Source organism: Neoarius graeffei, chromosome 17 (assembly GCF_027579695.1).
Source record: "Neoarius graeffei isolate fNeoGra1 chromosome 17, fNeoGra1.pri, whole genome shotgun sequence".
In the NCBI taxonomy this organism is placed as follows: Eukaryota; Metazoa; Chordata; class Actinopteri; order Siluriformes; family Ariidae; genus Neoarius; species Neoarius graeffei.
This window is the reverse complement of record NC_083585.1, coordinates 29,679,155-29,699,010: the sequence shown is the minus strand read 5'-3', so window position 1 is coordinate 29,699,010 and position 19,856 is coordinate 29,679,155. Positions and strand designations below refer to the sequence as shown.

General features: G+C 41.2%; 2 protein-coding genes across 4 annotated transcripts in view; both read left to right on the top strand.

The window, feature by feature from the left end:
- Nucleotides 1-10,622, top strand: part of pafah1b1a (platelet-activating factor acetylhydrolase 1b, regulatory subunit 1a) — a 51,436-nt gene extending 40,814 nt beyond the window's left edge. For all 3 annotated transcript variants that reach the window (XM_060943973.1, XM_060943971.1, XM_060943972.1), the window contains 5 exons: nucleotides 920-1,022; nucleotides 1,236-1,464; nucleotides 6,236-6,337; nucleotides 7,895-8,051; nucleotides 8,726-10,622. In XM_060943973.1, coding sequence (XP_060799956.1) covers nucleotides 920-1,022; nucleotides 1,236-1,464; nucleotides 6,236-6,337; nucleotides 7,895-8,051; nucleotides 8,726-8,799 — 665 coding nt within the window. In that variant the 3' untranslated portion in view covers nucleotides 8,800-10,622. The remainder of the gene's footprint in view (nucleotides 1-919; nucleotides 1,023-1,235; nucleotides 1,465-6,235; nucleotides 6,338-7,894; nucleotides 8,052-8,725) is intronic.
- Nucleotides 10,623-15,734: 5,112 nt separating this feature from the next.
- mettl16 (methyltransferase 16, N6-methyladenosine) overlaps nucleotides 15,735-19,856 on the top strand; it is a 93,972-nt gene continuing 89,850 nt past the window's right edge. Inside the window, exons 1-2 of the mRNA XM_060898073.1 lie at nucleotides 15,735-15,841; nucleotides 16,706-16,835. Coding sequence (XP_060754056.1) covers nucleotides 16,708-16,835 — 128 coding nt within the window. The 5' untranslated portion in view covers nucleotides 15,735-15,841; nucleotides 16,706-16,707. The remainder of the gene's footprint in view (nucleotides 15,842-16,705; nucleotides 16,836-19,856) is intronic.

The following is a 19,856-nucleotide window of genomic DNA, read 5'->3' as shown; positions in this document are numbered from 1 at the left end:
GTTTTGCACAAGTCCATCTGTCTACAGCAGAAAAAAATAAAATAAAACGTGTCTGGAAAAATCCCAAGGGAGTCTGGAGCCAGATTTGTGACGTTACCTGCGGAAGCGCCAGCAGGCTGCGCGAGCTTGGCACGGTTTCAGTGCACAGCCTGTGTAGACCAAGCGCTCCCATTTCTCCCTCATTGTCCGGTCTTTTGGGAAACGATGAGTACTAACCCCATCAAGATTGGTGTTGCTACACCCTCCTACGATACATCTGTTAACCATTTTAATAATTACGTGATAACGTTGAAGAAATTTGCAGAAAACCACCAGGTCGTTTTCTCATAAACAAACCAGCGCTGACGTAGGATTCAGAGGGAGGCGTCCCACACGCGACGTCACGAAAATCAATGTTTGCCGGGAAATCCAAACGCCAAGTTTTTTCAGAGGCGGACCAATTCGCCTCAAATGGCTTGATTTCAACTGAATTTTTTTCTGGTATTGCGCAAGGTAAAAAAATTGCACAAAATGCAAAATGTGACAGATATTTGACCAAAGTTTAATATAAAATAGGAGAATTACATTGATCTTGCTCCTGAATTTACTCGTGATATGCACTTTAAACAATGTGCAGTGCGGTTAGCTTTTTATTCCTTCTCGTGTTCTTTTTAGGACGAAGCCACCCAAGGCAAATTGGCTGTCACGTTCCTTTTATGGTGTTGCTTAATGTGTTTTAACATTTTGTCATGGTGGCAATTAAAAAGCCATTATTAAGTTCTGCTGGAACAATCCAATTTTCATGGTAAAAATGTGGGTAGAATTACTGCTGAAGATTTAACAGCACAATGAACACAATATCCATGATCTTCATATAGAAGTCTGATGTGGCTGTGTTTAGAAATTTTATTTTGTAACCCTTTTGTCTGTTTTATTTTAGGGCATGACCATAATGTTTCATCTGTAGCTATAATGCCCAATGGAGATCATATAGTGTCTGCTTCTAGGGATAAAACCATTAAAATGTGGGAAGTGGCCACTGGGTAAGTACTGTTAGTAACTGTAGCTGTTCAAAATGACTGTCATGCATTTGTTTTTGGTTCTATGAGTTCTGCAGCTATTTGAGAACACTTTTTTTCCTTCTTTTCTTTTCTTCAGAAGGCATAGTGGAGATACTGTTTTAATTTGGAGCTGTAAAACTGCTTCTTTCCCCTCATTGTCTTATGTCTGGCTGAACATTTTCCATCTACCCGTAGGTACTGTGTGAAGACGTTTACTGGCCACAGAGAGTGGGTGCGCATGGTACGGCCCAACCAAGACGGCTCCCTGATTGCCACTTGCTCTAATGACCAAACAGTGCGTGTGTGGGTGGTGGCTACAAAGGAGTGCAAGGCTGAACTGAGGGAACACGAGCACGTAGTGGAGTGCATCTCGTGGGCTCCTGAAAGTGCCAGTCCGACTATACTGGAGGCCACAGGCTCTGAGGTGAGAACAGCTACTGGCTCCAGGCACTGGAAGATCCATGGGTGATCAAAATAAAAACGGTGCTTTTAAACTTTTCATCATGTATTGTAGTCTTGACATGTTTCTGCAGAAATATTACTATGGCAGGCTGTTTTTGTTGCACGGTATAAACAAGAACAAATATGCTCTTTGATCTGAGACTGAAGATCACTTAAAAACTGCCACAGCATGAAAAAATAATTGGAATGTGAAATGGAATTGGAAAGATTAACACTTGAGTGCCTGAGGAGTGTGATCGAGTTTGATTCTTACCAGTCTCATGATCAACCATATCTAATTTCCAATTTATCAGATGTAACATTTGCCCACACAGCATGTGTTGCTTTAAGACAGCTTTAGTACAATGACTTTCAGTTGTAATCGCAAAAAGGGAATTTCCTACGCTTTCCTCCAGAGAAAACAAAATCTTTTAAGAGTTTTTTTTTTTTTTTTTTTTGGCCCTGCTGAACCTGTTCGAGTAGAATTAGTTGTGGAATTTCTTGACCTCAATTATACTGTCGCAGCTGATGATGATGATGATTCAGCCCTGTAATGGTTTCTTTACATAATACACATGCTTGTGTGAACATGTTCATCCCTATCCTTTAGAGTAGGCATTCTAACTTTCCCTCTATCTCTGCTTTAAATACAACCCCGATTCCAAAAAAGTTGGGACAAAGTACAAATTGTAAATAAAAACGGAATGCAATGATGTGGAAGTTTAAAAATTCCATTATTCAGAGTAGAACATAGATGACATATCAAATGTTTAAAGGTCCCATGGCATGAAATTTTCACTTTGAGATTTTTTAACGTTAAAATGAGTTCCTCTGACCTTCTTAAGCCACCCCAGTGGCTAGAAATTTCATAATGTGTAAACCAAACTATGCCCAATATTTGAGAATGGCGCGTCAAAACGGCGCGTTGATAAACTCTCTTCCTTTGCTGACGTCAGCAAGGGAGATGATCCCCACGCCCCCCCTCTGGATTCCCACCCACTGTATGGATTGCCCGCCCAGCTCAAAAGTTGTGCTGTGCATGGATGTGACAACACAGAAAAGAGTCTGTTTTTGCTGCCGACGGGAGAGCCCCTGAAGATGCAGTGGCTTAATTTTATTTACTTCAATAATACGCCGTCGAGTCTACCTAAGTTTGTCGGAAGCATTTTCCTGAGGAATGTTTCCACAACTTGGGACAGTACAGGGCAGGTTTTGCACATCAACTATCACTGAAGCCTGGGTCCGTACCAAGCATCCCTGCCGCATCAGCCACAAACACCGAACAAGTAAGTGTATAACTGGTCGTTTTGCTGTGTTTTAAAATCGGTGCATTAGCCTAGCAATGGCTACATTAGCTGTGCAGCTAACCGCTTCCTGCAGTTAGCCAGGTACTCTGCGCTAAAACCAAAAAGCATGCTCTGTTAAACTGAGTTTAGTCTGGAAATTGATTGTAACTTATGAGCTTATGTTTGACTATTGCTCCGCAGTGCATGTCTTCTGTTGGATAAGCGATATGTTGCTGTAGTTGTACCATTTTTTTAGACAGGGCGGACGGACCAGGGCATTCGCCCGCCTGGCCGTGCCCGACGAGGAGCGCTCTCGGCCGGCTTGGGAGGCAGACGGCAGTCCCGCCCCCTCCCCCCATGGCCCGCCCCCTCCCTCTACCCTTCCCCGCCTCCTGCTTCTCATTAGCAAAACGACGCACTGGGAAAAGCGCTGAAATGGGGCTTTCTCCCAGGAGGCTATATCTACGTTCCGAGGGTTCATTTCGAGAAAGGCTGCGGATATAACATCCGGAAACCTCCACGAGCCCGTTTAAAGCATCAACAAACCACCATGCCATGGGACCTTTAAACTGAGAAAATTTATCATTTAAAGAGAAATTAGGTGATTTTAAATTTCATGACAACAACACATCTCAAAGTTGGGACAAGGCCATGTTTACCACTGTGAGACATCCCCTTTTCTCTTTACAACAGTCTGTAAACGTCTGGGGACTGAGGAGACAAGTTGCTCAAGTTTAGGGATAGGAATGTTAACGCATTCTTGTCTAATGTAGGATTCTAGTTGCTCAACTGTCTTGGGTCTTTTTTGTCGTATCTTCCGTTTTATGATGCGCCAAATGTTTTCTATGGGTGAAAGATCTGGACTGCAGGCTGGCCAGTTCAGTACCCGGACCCTTCTACGCAGCCATGATGCTGTAATTGATGCAGTATTGGCCCTTTTCCACTACCCTTTTTCAGCTCACTTCAGCCCGACACGGCTCGCGTTTCGACTACCTCAGAGCAGCACGACTCAGCTCGCTTCAGCCCTACTCAGCACCCAAAACTCGCACGGTTTTGGAGTGGGGCTGAAGCGAGCCAAACCGAGCCGAGTGGGGCTAGGGGCGTGAGGAGACACTCCCCTGTGCACTGATTGGTGAGGAGGAGTGTCCTCACATGCCCACACACGCCCCGCGAGCACGCTGGGATCTGTAAACACCGTAAACCCGGAAGAAGAATAATTACGAATTACGAGAATTTCTGAAGCCTTATGCGCCTCGCCTCATCTATACGCTCTTGCCAGTATCTGTTGGCGTTGTCGGTGACAACAAGCCACAGCACCAAGACCAGCAACACTAACGACTCCATGTCCTCCATGTTTATTGTTTACTATCCGGGTCGTGAGACTACCGCTTAAAAGGTCACTGATGTCACTGTTTGCGCCGCCTAACGACATCACGTGACGTCCACCCACTTTCGCTAACTCCACCCAATGTGTCCACCCACTTCCAGCCAGCACGGTTCAGAGCAGTTGTAGTCGAAATGCAACTCCAACAGCCCCACTCAGCTCGACTCAGCCCAACTCAGCACCGCACAGCTCAGCCCAACTCAGCCGCGTTGGTAGTGGAAAAGCGGCATATGTGGTTTGGCATTGTCATGTTGGAAAATGCAAGGTCTTCCCTGAAAGAGACGTCGTCTGGATGGGAGCATATGTTGCTCTAGAACCTGGATATACCTTTCAGCATTGATGGTGTCTTTCCAGATGTGTAAGCTGCCCATGCCACACGCACTAATGCAGCCCCATACCATCAGAGATGCAGGCTTCTGAACTGAGCGCCGATAACAACTTGGGTCGTCCTTCTCCTCTTTAGTCCGAATGACACGGCGTCCCTGATTTCCATAAAGAACTTCAAATTTTGATTCGTCTGACCACAGAACAGTTTTCCACTTTGCCACAGTCCATTTTAAATGAGCCTTGGCCCAGAGAAGACGTCTGCGCTTCTGGATCATGTTTAGATACGGCTTCTTCTTTGAACTATAGAGTTTTAGCTGGCAACGGCGGATGGCACAGTGAATTGTGTTCACAGATGATGTTCTCTGGAAATATTCCTGAGCCCATTTTGTGATTTCCAATACAGAAGCATGCCTGTATGTGATGCAGTGCCGTCTAAGGGCCCGAAGATCACGGGCACCCAGTATGGTTTTCCCGCCTTGACCCTTACGCACAGAGATTCTTCCAGATTCTCTGAATCTTTTGATGATATTATGCACTGTAGATGATGATATGTTCAAACTCTCTGCAATTTTACACTGTCGAACTCCTTTCTGATATTGCTCCGCTATTTGTCGGCGCAGAATTAGGGGGATTGGTGATCCTCTTCCCATCTTTACTTCTGAGAGCCGCTGCCACTCCAAGATGCTCTTTTTATACCCAGTCATGTTAATGACCTATTGCCAATTGACCTAATGAGTTGCAATTTGGTCCTTCAGCTGTTCCTTTTTTGTACCTTTTAACTTTTCCAGCCTCTTATTGCCCCTGTCCCAACTTTTTTGAGATGTGTTGCTGTCATGAAATTTCAAATGAGCCAATATTTGGCATGAAATTTCAAAATGTCTCACTTTCGACATTTGATATGTTGTCTATGTTCTATTGTGAATACAATATCAGTTTTTGAGATTTGTAAATTATTGCATTCCGTTTTTATTTACAATTTGTATTTTGTCCCAACTTTTTTGGAATCGGGGTTGTATCTCTCTCTCTCTCTCTCTCTCTCATAAATAAATAAATAGAAACCTGTATTAGACTGTGCTTCAGAATCACAAATAAAATGGTTTAATAAATGTTTAATAGTCAGACTGGAGTTAACATTGGCTGTTTTTAGTGAGTTTTATTTTGTTAGGATATTATGGATAATGTGAAAAGTATCTTTGAAAATGAACAAGTAGATCCAATGCTCTTCCATTAACAAACGCATCCTGCATATTGTGCAGCTCTCAAATGTCTTTAGTGTGTGTGTGTGTGTGTATATATGTGTGTGTGTGTGTGTATATATGTGTGTGTGTGTGTGTATATATGTGTGTGTGTGTGTGTATATATGTGTGTGTGTATATGTGTGTGTGTGTGTGTATGTATGTGTATATATATATATATATATATATATATATATATATATATATATATATAAATATAAATAAAATATATATATATATATATATATATATTTATTTTTTTAAATATTAGAATTATTCCATTCAGGATCCTTTCACCCACCACGAGGAATTAATTGTACATGTGAATGAACAAACTCCTGTTCGAGTCAGGCTGTGCAATAATGCTAATTGTAGTCTTTTGCTCTTGGGTTAATGCAGCCTGTCGAGCTGTGTTGACGAGTGGAGGCAAAATCTTACCTTTCTTATAGGGACCGTTATTATCAAGAGCTCTACAAATGCACATATACACAGTGTTGGTTCTATCTTTTGTTTGCTTTCCAGACTAAGAAGAGTGGGAAACCTGGACCTTTCCTTCTGTCTGGCTCCAGAGACAAAACTATCAAAATGTGGGATGTCAGCACTGGCATGTGCCTTATGACACTGGTGAGTGAGCTCGTGGAATGAACATTGTCTGTCTCAACTCTTATGTACATGGTTTCACACCTGTTGTGCAAGTCAAAAATGAGCATATGCAAATCTGTATCAGTTTCATCTTCATGGGATCTATACCGTATGTGCCAGACACATGCTTGATTTAGTTATATAATCAAAATATTGACAATCACATCATGTATAGTAAATTGAGAGATAAGTAATAAAGCAAACTGTGCATGCAGTGTATATACATATTGGTGTTTAGAGTGAATGAGTAAATGTCGGAACGCATGGGTATGGGTCAGCTCAATAGTCCTTTAATTGAGTAAGGGGCATCTATGGACTGGAAGCACCACAAAGCTCTCACCTAGACATGGAGTCTTGATGTTTGAATATCAGTTTTTCTTTTGAACAAATTCCTTTTAGCATTTTTTTTTCTTGTGTAATAAGGATTTGTTTAATTGTTCAGGACCAAACCTTGGGCCACCTACATTGATAAATTTAAATCAGTAAAATTTGCAATTTTGACACCTCTGGTAGACAAATGCTATTGCAAGCTAACTTTGTGACCTGGATTACGCTGCTCTGTTCAGCATGCAGATAAGTCTCACAATTGCAAGTACACACGTGTGGATATTATTATCTTCCCACAGTGCATAAAGCACATTAAGTAGTATATCTATCCTAATTGTATATAAATAAAACCTAGTATGACTCCAGTGGTTTCAGTGATGTACTGTTTAGAGCTTGTTTTATCCAGTTTGCATGGATGCAAATTATTTCATCAAAGTAAATTCTGTATTAAAATTACTAAATAAGCAAATGCCGTTACAGTCCATGAAATGTAGGAAGTATAAGTATGAGAAGAAAACAGTAAATCGGAAAGCTGCGCACGTAAAGCCACTTGCGTAACTTGCGTTGGGCTGATGGAAATCCTTGCACGTGCAGTGAAGTGCAGCCAGCAGCAGATAATGGCGCGCAGCCAATTGGCTTTACATGCGCAGCTTTCTGATTTACTGTTTTCTTCTCGTACTTATACTTCCTATGTTTCATGGATTGTAACGGCATTTGCTTATTTAGTAATTTTAATACAGAATTTACTTAGATGAAATTATAATCGGACACTCCAACGCCCCCCCCCCCCCCCCCCCCAAAAAAAAAAAATTCCTCGGATCTGCACGATTCACACAAGTCCCCCAGACAACCGTGAAAAAGGCGGCATCCACCAAAAGGCGCGCCGTTGGCATCCATGAGTTTGGGACGTGGGCCAGTTGTCCAACACACAGTAGCTTATACACTGACTACCTCAGCAAGTGTCTGTGTGCTCATTAGTTGTTTCCTTTGATCTTGAATTACTGTAGCTTGTTGAATGCTTACCTCTTATTGGCTCACTGCATAAATTGGGGTGTGTTGCATCTAAATTAGATATGTGCAAGGTTAAGTTTGGGTGAATCCAGAGCATTCTGCACACTCAAATCTGTGCTTGTTTCTAAGCACCTTTCATGAACAAGGCCTTTGTGTGTGTGTGTGTGTTTGTTATGCATGATGTTTTGTCATCTTGTACAGGTTGGCCATGATAACTGGGTGCGTGGGGTGCTCTTCCATCCTGGTGGAAAGTTCATTGTGAGCTGTGCTGATGACAAGACTTTGAGGATCTGGGACTACAAAAACAAGCGTTGCATGAAAACCTTGAGTGCCCATGAACATTTTGTTACCTCTCTGGGTAAGCTTCTGGAGCCACCTTGAATCACTAACTGTTGTCTGGCCAGTGCTGCTTTTGAAAATGTCTTCCTTTTGTTTGAGCAGAGATCCCTCTAGGCAGCATAAAATACACCATCCTTCTGTAAGGATGAAAGATTTGCTAGGAGGTGCACAAGTACACAGTGTGCTAAGAGTCTGAGATGTGATTTGTCCATCTTCCAAGAACAAAGCAGCATCCTGGAGGCTCTCAACTTTTATTTATTTATTTATTGGTGGATCAAGGCTAAAGAACTCTCTGGAGATGCTTCACATTCCACCCAGTGGCATTCACCCACTTCTTAGCAGTACATGGCACTCAGTCTTAAATCTTGATTGATTCTGATGGGGGTTTTTTTTGGGGGGGGGACGACAAACCTTTTTGCATTTTGATCTCAAGCTCAACAAAAGGTACCTTTTTTTGGCAGACTAAAATTTTCTCATAAGAGCTGGTTGTGTGTGTGTGTGTTTTATATATATATATATATATGTGTGTATGTGTATATGTTCGTTTAAACATGCTGATCTTTGACTGCAGTTTCATTTATATTATCCAAATGTTTTTAGGTCCCCCCCCAAAAAAAAAAATTTGTCATCTTTTTTTTCTTTTCCTTTTTTAATTGCACACTCTTGATTTTTAAAGGTTTTATCTGTCCACAGATTTTCACAAGACTGCTCCGTATGTGGTCACTGGGAGTGTAGATCAGGCACTAAAAGTGTGGGAGTGTCGCTGATGTTACCTGCAGGACCTCACGGTTACCACACCCCTTTCACCCCCCGACCCATTTCACTCTCCCTTCTCCGTCTCGCCTGGATGCACTCGACCGTCATGGTTATGACTCACCTAGCTCTGGTTGAATAACTATTGTCCTTTTATGTAAATTATTCTGGATGTCAAGCTATTAAATGTTACACACACACACACACACACACACAAAAAGTATTCTTGCATGGTAAATCCAAAATTGTATACTGTAAATTTGCATAATGTCTAGAAGTACCATAGGTTTAACCCAGGCTGAACTTTGACTCAGCCTTATCGGCCGAAGGCTTCAACTGATTGGGTTAATGTAGGGCACTATACTGATAATTTAATGACAGTGTCGTTCTTATGTCTGTTTTTTTTGTTTGTTTGTTTTTTGGTTTGTTTGTTTTTTTAACTTTGTTTATTATTATTTTTGTCACTGTCGTAAACTGTTGGTGCCTAGCTTGGTGATATTTTGAAGGGGAAAAGACAACAAAAAGGAATTCGTTAAATCCTTGTCTAGAGGGTTTATCAGAATAATCTGTAGCTTTGTAACATCATTCTGAAGTATGCTTACCATTCTCTTATTGTGGAACTAGATAAAATTTAACAGCTGCATATAAGAATGATTGATTCAGACTGTTATGTTGAGACATTGGGGAATAAATCTTTGTACACTTGTCATGAAATGTCCTACTGAGAGCACACAGAGATGAGGAGAAATCTTTGAGATCGGAGAGAACCGCCTCACCTGAAATTTCCTCTGCATTAACTGGCCAGGCTGCATATGGAGCAGCAGAAACATGTACGTAGATTTCGACCCCTTGTTGGTTTTTGTCCTCAGAAGCACTTGAATTAACAAGCAACCACAACTGCTGCCTCTGTGAAGCACTTGAATTGGCCACCAGTGCTCTGTCAATGTAGTGCTAGTTTTTGAAGTTATACTAAAAGGAATTCAGTTACTTCTCTGTTCTGGGGTTGTATCTGTCTACTAGCCAAGAATCATGTAGATTTAACATCGTCATTTTGGGAGATATGATGCGATTTATGCGGAGCAGGTGTTCCTGTACAGTGCAGAAGTTATCCACAGTTTGGACATGACTTGGGCTCAAAGAGTTTCCTAGTGTTGGGTAGGGGATGTGCAAAGATCTCCGATCTGTTTTTAAATCTGTGGGATTGATGGCAACATCCCTGGTATATCAGTAGAAGTTTGCCACTGTTGGAAGTTTTACACTGACGGATTATTGGGGATTTATCTTAAGGAATCAAACAAGATGGTAACAGCTTTTATGCTTGTCTGCCTGATCTGTCTAAAGAAAGGCTTGACGGTGGCTCCTGTTGTCAAGTGGTTTTCACATGCACAGCTGCTCTCCCTCAGCGTGGCACGATCAGCCCATAGAGGAACAGAGTGCAGGTGACACTGTGAACATGTCGCAACAGGAAAGTGCCACAGATTCATTACTCATGTCTTATGAGCAGCACCACCTCTCCGGTTCATCTTGCAGTCTGTGTGGGTAAATGTAAAACATGGACACTATGGGAAATGTACTTAACAAATCCCAAAATGGAAGTAAACCATTCCACATGTTAAAAAGGAGAGAAACCTGCCTTTATTTTTGGCAGCAAACTAAAAATGTTTAAAAAGAAGAAAAAAAAAATCTAACTTGCACATCCCTGCTCTTATATCTTTAGTCCTTTCAGACTAAAGGTGTAAGCAATTTAAGATTTATTAATATGTGCATAAACCAATATCATTTTAATTTACCCTTTTCATTACAATGCAATTATATAATAAAGAATTCCACTGCTTAACCAGTCTGTTATCTAGCGATTTCCTGTTGTGTACTGAACATACCTGCTGCTGCTGCTGAAAATCTGATTAGTGACTAGTCTGAGATTTACACCTGTCAATATGGCATTGCTGCATGTAACAGTGCTGAAGGTTGAGCTGCCTGGTGGGGCTTTGTGCTGGTCCGCGCATCACTGAATTTATTTACTAATCTCAAACCGTCCTGCAGTGAGAATTTGACGACTTCCAGTGTAAAAAATGGAAGCAAACCTATAGTAAATATGATGAGTAAAGAGGAATTTTTATATAGTGCTTCTTGAATTTTGAAGGACTGTAAACACAAACGCCCAACCAGATAGATCAGCTGGCATGCTAACTGTGAAGAATTCAGTATGTGGTTGTAGGCAGCCTGATCTGTTTGTGCTCAAATCCTCTGTATTTCATGTGTGATGGGATTGCAGCAGACTGAGGGAGAAATGCCCACCTTGTATAGACACTGCTGATGCCTCCTGATTTAAAAAAAAGAAGAGGGAGGAGTGGGGGCATGGTACAGATATACCCATTGTACCTTTTTCATGTTGTAGCTGAGTGATTGAGAGAGCAGAAAGGTGTCCCTAGAATAGTTGGGCATCTTTAGGATTCAAAAGGTTAAAACTACTCCAAATGATGTACACCATCAAAAACTAAACTAGCAAGAAAGCCTAAACCAAAAAAAAAAAAAAAGGAGCATTTATATTGAGCTTCATTTCTGGCATAATATTGAGCTAGATTTTAATACCCATATGTATCTTTGGTAATAATCTAGCTAGACCACCCAAATTGGTATTTTTGTTCTTATGACGTCAATGCGAAGCCATCCTGATTGGCAGACTTGAACCTGAAATGTCTATAACATAAAGCATGAAAAATGAACTTTCAAACATACCTCCTTGTCCTGACACGGAAAGGAAAAGATTACACAGTTCTTGAACACATTCCTTATTCCTTCCTAAGTGGGCCTCAAGGGTTCTGCGTACCCTAAGGAAATAATGTTTATTCACCGGGTCCCAAGCAATCCCACTGCTGCACTCGCTGAACGGACTAATGTACAGAATATTTGTACGTTCCTTCTCCTCGAGTACGTCTGTCCGCTCTACTTGCTTTGTAAATAGAGCAGAGGCTAATGGGACTTTTGCTTTCATGATATCACTTCATACAGCCTACTGTTAACAATGTATCTGGATGCCATTATTGTTTGCAAAATAATTAAAGGAAAAAAAAAGCAAATGTACTCTAGTGATGCTTATCATGTGAACGATGAGTGGAATAATGGTGTTGTCCTGAATCTTTATAATCTGATAAATTACCAAAGTTTGAGTTCATTGACGGCCCATCTGTCATTTAACTGTGTAGACATTTGACTTTCTTATTAAAATGTTGTGAGGGGAGGATGGATTTAGTATGTAGAAAAGAAATATCTCTGACCAGGGTCACTATAACTTGATGGGGGGGAGTAAAATGAGCCTGCAGGAAAGGCACCCAAATAAAAATATAATAGTGCAGCTCAAACAATTAGAATATAGTGGGAAAAGTTCAATATTTTCCATCAATTATTCAAGAAAGTGAAAATTTAATATATTCTAGATGCATTACATGTAAACTAAAATGTTTCAAGCATTTTTCATTTTTCAGCCACAAAAAAACCTCAATCTTAGAATATTTCATTTGGAGTTTGAGTAAAACAGTATAAATACCGTGTATCTCTCGGCCTAGTTCAGTACACACAATCATGAAGACTGTTGATAGTTGTCCAGGAGATGATCATCGACACCCTCCACAAGGAGGATCGGCCACAGGTCACTGCTGAAAAGGGTGGCTGGAAAAGGTGCACAAGCAACAGGGATGACTGCAGCCTTGAGAGGATTGCCAAGAAAAGTCGAGTCAAGAACTTTTGGAGAGCTTCACAAGGAGTGGACTGAGGCTGGTGTCCGTGCATCAAGAGCCACCACACACCAATGACATAAAAAAAAAGGGGCTACAACCGTCTCATTCCTAATATTAAGCCACTCCTGAACCAGAGACAACGTCCGAAGCGTCTTACCTGGGCTAAGGAGAGAAAGAACTGGACTATTGCTCAGTGGTCCAAAGTACTCTTTTCAGATGAAAGTAAATTTTGCATTTCATTTGGAAATCAAGGTCCTGGAGGAAGAGTGGAGAGGCACAGAATCCAAGGTGTTTGAAGTCCAGTGTGAAGTTTCCACAGTCTGTGATGATTTGGGCTGTCATGTCATCTGCTGGTGTTGATCCACTGTGTTTTATCAAGTCCAAAATCAATGCAGCCATTTATCAGGAGATTTTGGAGCACTTCATGCTTCCATCTACTGACAAGCTTTATGGAGATGCTGATTTCCTTTTCCAGCAGGACTTAGCACCTGCCCACAGTGCCAAAACTACTACTAAATGGTTTGCTGACCATGACATTACTGTGCTTGATTGGCCAGTCAACTCACCTGACCTGAACCCCAAAGAGAATCTATGGGTTATTGTCAAGAGGAAGATGAGGAACACCTGACCAAAAAATACAGATGAGCTGAAAGTCACGATCACAGCAACCTGGGCTTCAGTAACACCTCAGCAGTGCCACAGACTGATCGCCTCCATGCCACGCCACACTGACGCAGTAATTTGTAGTAAAGGAGCCCCAACCAAGTATTGAGTGTATAAATGAACACACTTCAGAAGTTGGAGATTTCTGTATTATAAATCCTTTTTTAAAAAAAAAATTTAACTGAAGAAATATTACAATAATTTGAGATACTGGATCTCTGTCATGAGCTATAAACCATTAATCATCAAAATTAAAACAAAAAAGGCTTGAAATATTTCACTTTACATGTAATGAATATAGAATAGATGAAAGTTTACCTTTTTGAATTAAATTTGGGGGATGACCTTTTTCCATGATATTCTAATTGTTTGAGATGCACTAGTAATTTTATGATGCGATAATTGAACCTTACACGGCTGAACAGTGCCTCTCATGTAGAAAAATTTCCTCACAAAGGGCTTTATAACTGAAAAGAATTTACTGTAAGTAGTCTAGTAGTAAAACTACATACTGTAAGACAGGAATTAGGTTGTGTAGACATTTTGATTAACCCCGCCGACAGTAGTCGGAGGGGTTATTATTTTCACCTGCGTCAGTCTGTGTGTGTGTGTATCTGTCTGTCTGTGTGTCTGCAAGATATCTCAAGAACCAATGGATCGATTTGGACCAAATTTTGTACGTGTTGCCAATCACCCAGGAAGGATACCATTAAATTTTGGAGGTCAAAGGTCAAGGTCATGGCAGAACTTCGAAATTTTCGCCCAATGTATTTTAATAGGGAAAAGGCGGGGTTTGCACTCGTTAGAGTGTCCCTGTCTAGTTTGTTTTATATTTTACCTGTGTGTGTGTGTGCTTGAAAGTTTGTCAACGCTTTAGAATTTTCTATACTTCTGCATAAATATGACCTAAAACATCATCAGATTTTCACACAAGGCCTAAAAGTAGATAAAGAGAACCCAGTTAAACAAAGGAGACAAAAATATTATACTTGGTCATTTATTTATTAAGGAAAATGATCCAGTATTACATATCTGTGAGTGGCAAAAGTATGTGAACCTTTAGGATTAGCAGTTAATATGAAGGTGAAATTAGAGTCAGGTGTTTTCAATCAATGGGATGACAATCAGGTGTGAGTGGGCACCCTGTTTTATTTAAAGAACAGGGATCTATCAAAGTCTGGTCTTCATAAGTGTTTGTGGAAGTGTATCATGGCATGAACAAAGGAGCTTTCTGAGGACCTCAGAAAAAGCATCGTTGATGCTCATCAGGCTGGAAAAGGTTACAAAACCATCTGTAAAGAGTTTGGACTCCACCAATCCAGTCAGACAGATTGTGTACAAATGGAGGAAATTCAAGACCATTGTTACCCTCCCCAGGAGTGGTGGACCAATAAAGATCACTCCAAGAGCAAGGTGTGTAATAGTTGGTGAGGTCACAAAGGACCCCAGAGTAACTTCTAAGCAACTGAAGGCCTCTCTCACATTGGCTAATGTTCCTGAGTCCACCATCAGGAGAACACTGAACAACAATGGTGTGCATGGCAGGGTTGCAAGGAGAAAGCCACTGCTCTCCAAAAAGAACATTGCTGCTCGTCTGCAGTTTGCTAAAGATCACGTAGACAAGCCAGAAGGCTATTGGAAAAATGTTTTGTGGATGGATGAGACCAAAATAGAACTTATGGGTTTAAATGAGTGTTATGTTTGGAGAAAGGAAACACTGCATTCCAGCATAAGAACCTTATCCCATCTGTGAAACATGGTGGTGGTAGTATCATGGTTTGGGCCTGTTTTGCTGCATCTGGGCCAGGACGGCTTGCCATCACTGATGGAACAATGAATTCTGAATTATACCAGCGAATTCTAAAGGAAAATGTCAGGACATCTGTCCATGAACTGAATCTCAAGAGAAGGTGGGTCATGCAGCAAGACAATGACCCTAAGCACACAAGTCGTTCTACCAAAGAATGGTTAAAGAAGAATAAAGTTAATGTTTTGGAATGGCCAAGTCAAAATCCTGACCTTAATCCAATGGAAATGTTGTGGAAGGACCTGAAGCGAGCAGTTCATGTGAGGAAACCCACCAACATCCCAGAGTTGAAGCTGTTCTGTACGGAGGAATGGGCTAAAATTCCTCCAAGCCGGTGTGCAGGACTGATCAACAGGTACCGCAAACGTTTAGTTGCAGTTATTGCTGCACAAGGGGGTCACACCAGATACTGAAAGCAAAGGTTCACATACTTTTGCCACTCACAGATATGTAATATTGGATCATTTTCCTCAATAAATAAATGACCAAGTATAATATTTTTGTCTCATTTGTTTAACTGGGTTCTCTTTATCTACTTTTTGGACTTGGGTGAAAATCTGATCTTGTTTTAGGTCATATTTATGCAGAAATATAGAAAATTCTAAAGGGTTCACAAACTTTCAAGCACCACTGTGTGTGTATAAACGACTACTTTCACCAGGACCCTTCCTTTCAGCTCATCACGGGTTACGTCATATTTTGGCGCCGGCGCAATTTTATGACTTCATCCTGAACCCGGAACAAAACAACGTGACCAGTTCTGCAACGAGCACTGCAGAAGAGCGATCATCTGTCCGCTTTTCTGCACATTATTAGGACCGTTTACAGAAGGGATTAAACAGTGCACAGGTGCTTGTTTATCTGCTCGATCCCTTTCTGTGCATGAATGTGTGTCTTCTGTTTGTTAGCTGTTTAACATCCTGTTGACTAGCAGAGGTTGATTCCCACATGGCTCCCAAACACTACTGTATTATAAGCTATGAAATGATGACTTGGACACTTTATGCAGTGCACATTAAGTCTTAAAGGAGTGTCATTAGGGATCCAGTTGTAGTTCTGTGAGGAGTTTCTTGCTTGTCTTCTGCCACAAATACAAACACTTCCTACTTTGAAGATTTATACACTACCGTTCAAAAGTTTGGGATCACTTTGAAATGTCCTTATTTTTGAAAGAAAAGCACTGTTCTTTTCAATGAAGATCACTTTAAACTAATCAGAAATCCACTCTATACATTGCTAATGTGGTAAATGACTATTCTAGCTGCAAATGTGTGGTTTTTGGTGCAATATCTCCATAGGTGTATAGAGGCCCATTTCCAGCAACTCTCACTCCAGTGTTCTAATGGTACAATGTGTTTGCTCATTGCCTCAGAAGGCTAATGGATGATTAGAAAACCCTTGTACAATCATGTTAGCACAGCTGAAAACAGTTGAGCTCTTTAGAGAAGCTATAAAACTGACCTTCCTTTGAGCAGATTGAGTTTCTGGAGCATCACATTTGTGGGGTCGATTAAATGCTCAAAATGGCCAGAAAAATGGCTTGACTATATTTTCTATTCATTTTACAACTTATGGTGGCAAATAAAAGTGTGACTTTTCATGGAAAACACAAAATTGTCTGGGTGACCCCAAACTTTTGAACGGTAGTGTAAATTGTGGCTGATGTCATTTTTTTGCTGATATAATGTAATAAACTGTTTATAAACTGTACAGGAATGGCATTGAACAAATCCATGCATTGTCGAAATCGTTATAAGGACAAACCACCAGACTTTGCATACCTGGCTTCCAAGTATCCGGATTTTCAGAAGCATGTACAGACAACATTATCCGGCCGAGTGGTGTGAGTAAACTTCTCTCCTCCCTGTATCACCCTCTTCCTAAATACAGCTGCTCAACCTCTGGATGACTGACACGTGGGGAGCACAGTTAACACTGATTATTGTTGTTGTTGTTTACATTTGTGTGTCAGTTTCAGTGTTGCCAACTCTTAATAGTAAAGTAGCCAACATATACTCAAGTCTCTAGAAATTGCCAAATGACGCCATAAACTCATCTCATCTCATTATCTCTAGCCGCTTTATCCTGTTCTACAGGGTCGCAGGCAAGCTGGAGCCTATCCCAGCTGACTACGGGTGAAAGGCGGGGTACACCCTGGACAAGTCGCCAGGTCATCACAGGGCTGACACATAGACACAGACAACCATTCACACTCACATTCACACCTACGGTCAATTTAGAGTCACCAGTTAACCTAACCTGCATGTCTTTGGACTGTGGGGGAAACCGGAGCACCTGGAGGAAACCCACGCGGACACGGGGAGAACATACAAACTCCACACAGAAAAGTCCTCGCTGGCCACGGGGCTCGAACCCAGACCTTCTTGCTGTGAGGCGACTTGCTGAGAGATATTGCACATTATATTGCACATTGTCCAGTATTGCTTATTGTTAGGCTAGGCTACTGCTCCTTCCCATCCTCTGTCCTCCTGTTACCCCTCCTCCCCCCCAGAGAGGAGTTGTGCAGTCTGATGGCGTGAGGGACGAAGGAGTTTTTGAGTCTGTTAGTCCTGCAGTTGGGAAGGAGCATTCTGTCACTGAACAGGCTCCTCTGGTTGCTGATGACGGTGTGCAGAGGGTGACTGAGGGTGTGATGAGAAGCAGAGTTACTATTAGAGTGCAATAGGGGTTTGTTTCGTTTTTTGGACACATTTGTGTGTCGCATTCAGTGTTGCCAATTCTTTTAATGGGAAAGTTACTGTAAGCACTTAAATTATCGATGCTATAAACAGCTATTCCCTCAACAGCTTCTCTGTGTGTGTGTGTGTGTTAAAGGAGAACTGAAGGCAAATTTTTTTATCAAAATTCTGTTTATCTCATTTTATTAAATACAGGAATGCATTTTTGATAGCTATTTTGTCACTGCTATAGCAAGTTATGAGTGTTTGAAATACGCTCTGTAATATATCAGTCCATATGTCAAAGCGATGGCCATAAACGAGATTCGTTGAGACCTGTGCGAGACATCGTAGGACGGAAGTAAAACGTACAGCGGAAATCAAAGTGACCAACATCTGCCAACGTTCCCTGTGTCCGAAATCACCCACTCATCCACTATTCCCTACTTCCTATATAGGGAATTATTATACAGAGGACTATATCGTGAGTTCATTGGTAAAATGAAAAAAAAAAAAGCTTTCGGACATGAGTCCGTTGCGCTGATATTTACGTCATTACTGTTGCACACTTAAAACGTGCCAGATCAGTCGGCTGGTGGGTTTTCAAAATAATAAATACATGCATGTGTTTTTATGATAAATGCATATTATACTGAATGCATTTTCCACATTTAATAAATACAAAGTACCTGCATCTTTCAGGTTTGTTTTTTTTAAATCAAGGCTGAATACTTTCTTCTTTGATGCTGCCTTTTATTAAATCAAATTTAAGATTTTTAATTTGGTTTCTTTCAGCGCAACCGCAATGCATGATGGGATATATTGCATTGGTTAGTGACCATCGTTGTAAACTACTTTTCGTGATGCATTGTGGGATGCTTTTGAGTGCACTATATAGGGTGTAAATAATCCTCACTAAGGTTTCGGACAGCACTACAAAATGGCGTCCCCACTATATCGTGCCCTATATAGTGAGTAGGGAACGATTTCGGACACAGGGGTTGTCAAAAGACGCGCCCACCCTCTTTTGAATGCTGATGTAATCAAGCCAGAAGTTTTGTTTGTTTTGATAGCAATCAGGAAAGTTTGAAAAAAGTAGGCAGTAATCGTCATTTAAACTCGTTTTTGTGCAATATTTTGTTTGGAAAACAGTTTTCAAAATGGCGGCACTGACACCTGGCTGGCACTTCACGTTTCGAAGTCTCGCACAAGTCTCGCGAAGATCGCATGGATAAGCGACGCCTGCCGTGGACCAAACGAACTAAATTCAACACGGCTAAAAACCAAATAGGCCGATAAGTATAACATTTAATTGCAATTAATTGCCAATACGAGTCACGATATAAGGTTACTAAAACCGAAAACGTAATTGAATAACACGTTAATTAAGAAATAAAGCAAGTTTAAAAATGACTTCAGTTCCCCTTTAAGAAGACAAAACTTCGAGCTTCAGTCCTGAAAACATACCTGTGGTGGCACATTTGCTTTATATTACAGAGCACTGACCCCAGTTGTCTCCTTCTATTTATGCTAAATAATCTCCTTACATAAATCATCTCCACATCAACTATTATATTTTCTTTGTTAAACAACAGCCTCTTTTCAAATCTGTTCATTATTAGCCTAAGATGATGGAGATTGTCCACATGTGATTCCACTTTTCCACCAACAGGGAACAGGTTTCATTCTGGTTCATGCACCAAATTTTGAACCATTTGGTAGCCTGGCAAGCCAGACTAAATGTGAATATTTAGTCTGGTCTCGGTCGTAGACATTTCCGAAGGGTGTGGGTAGGAACAACCCACTGTCTTTCAAACTGTCTCTGTGCGTATAGGCCAACGCTCTGACCAATCAGCGCAACAGTGACTGTGACGTAGTCAGAGCGACAGAAAGCAGTGGGGGAGGCTAAACAGCTGGTAGATCAGACTTTTGCCATAGCCGGTCGGCAAAACAGCGAAAATGTCCTTCTTGAAAAGGAATGAGCGGAGAGCCTCTTCCTGCTCATGTTTCAACGAAAACTTCAAGTCTAATTCTTCTAAAACTGATTCCAAAGTGGAGTCAAACGAGCGCTGTTCACTAGCCGTAGCCATCTTTCCTGTTGCGCTTTCTTCAGCGTTGCGCAGCCTTGTCGTCACTCCTGCAAAAGCCCGCCCAAAGAATCCAAACAAAAACCTTGCGTTGTGATT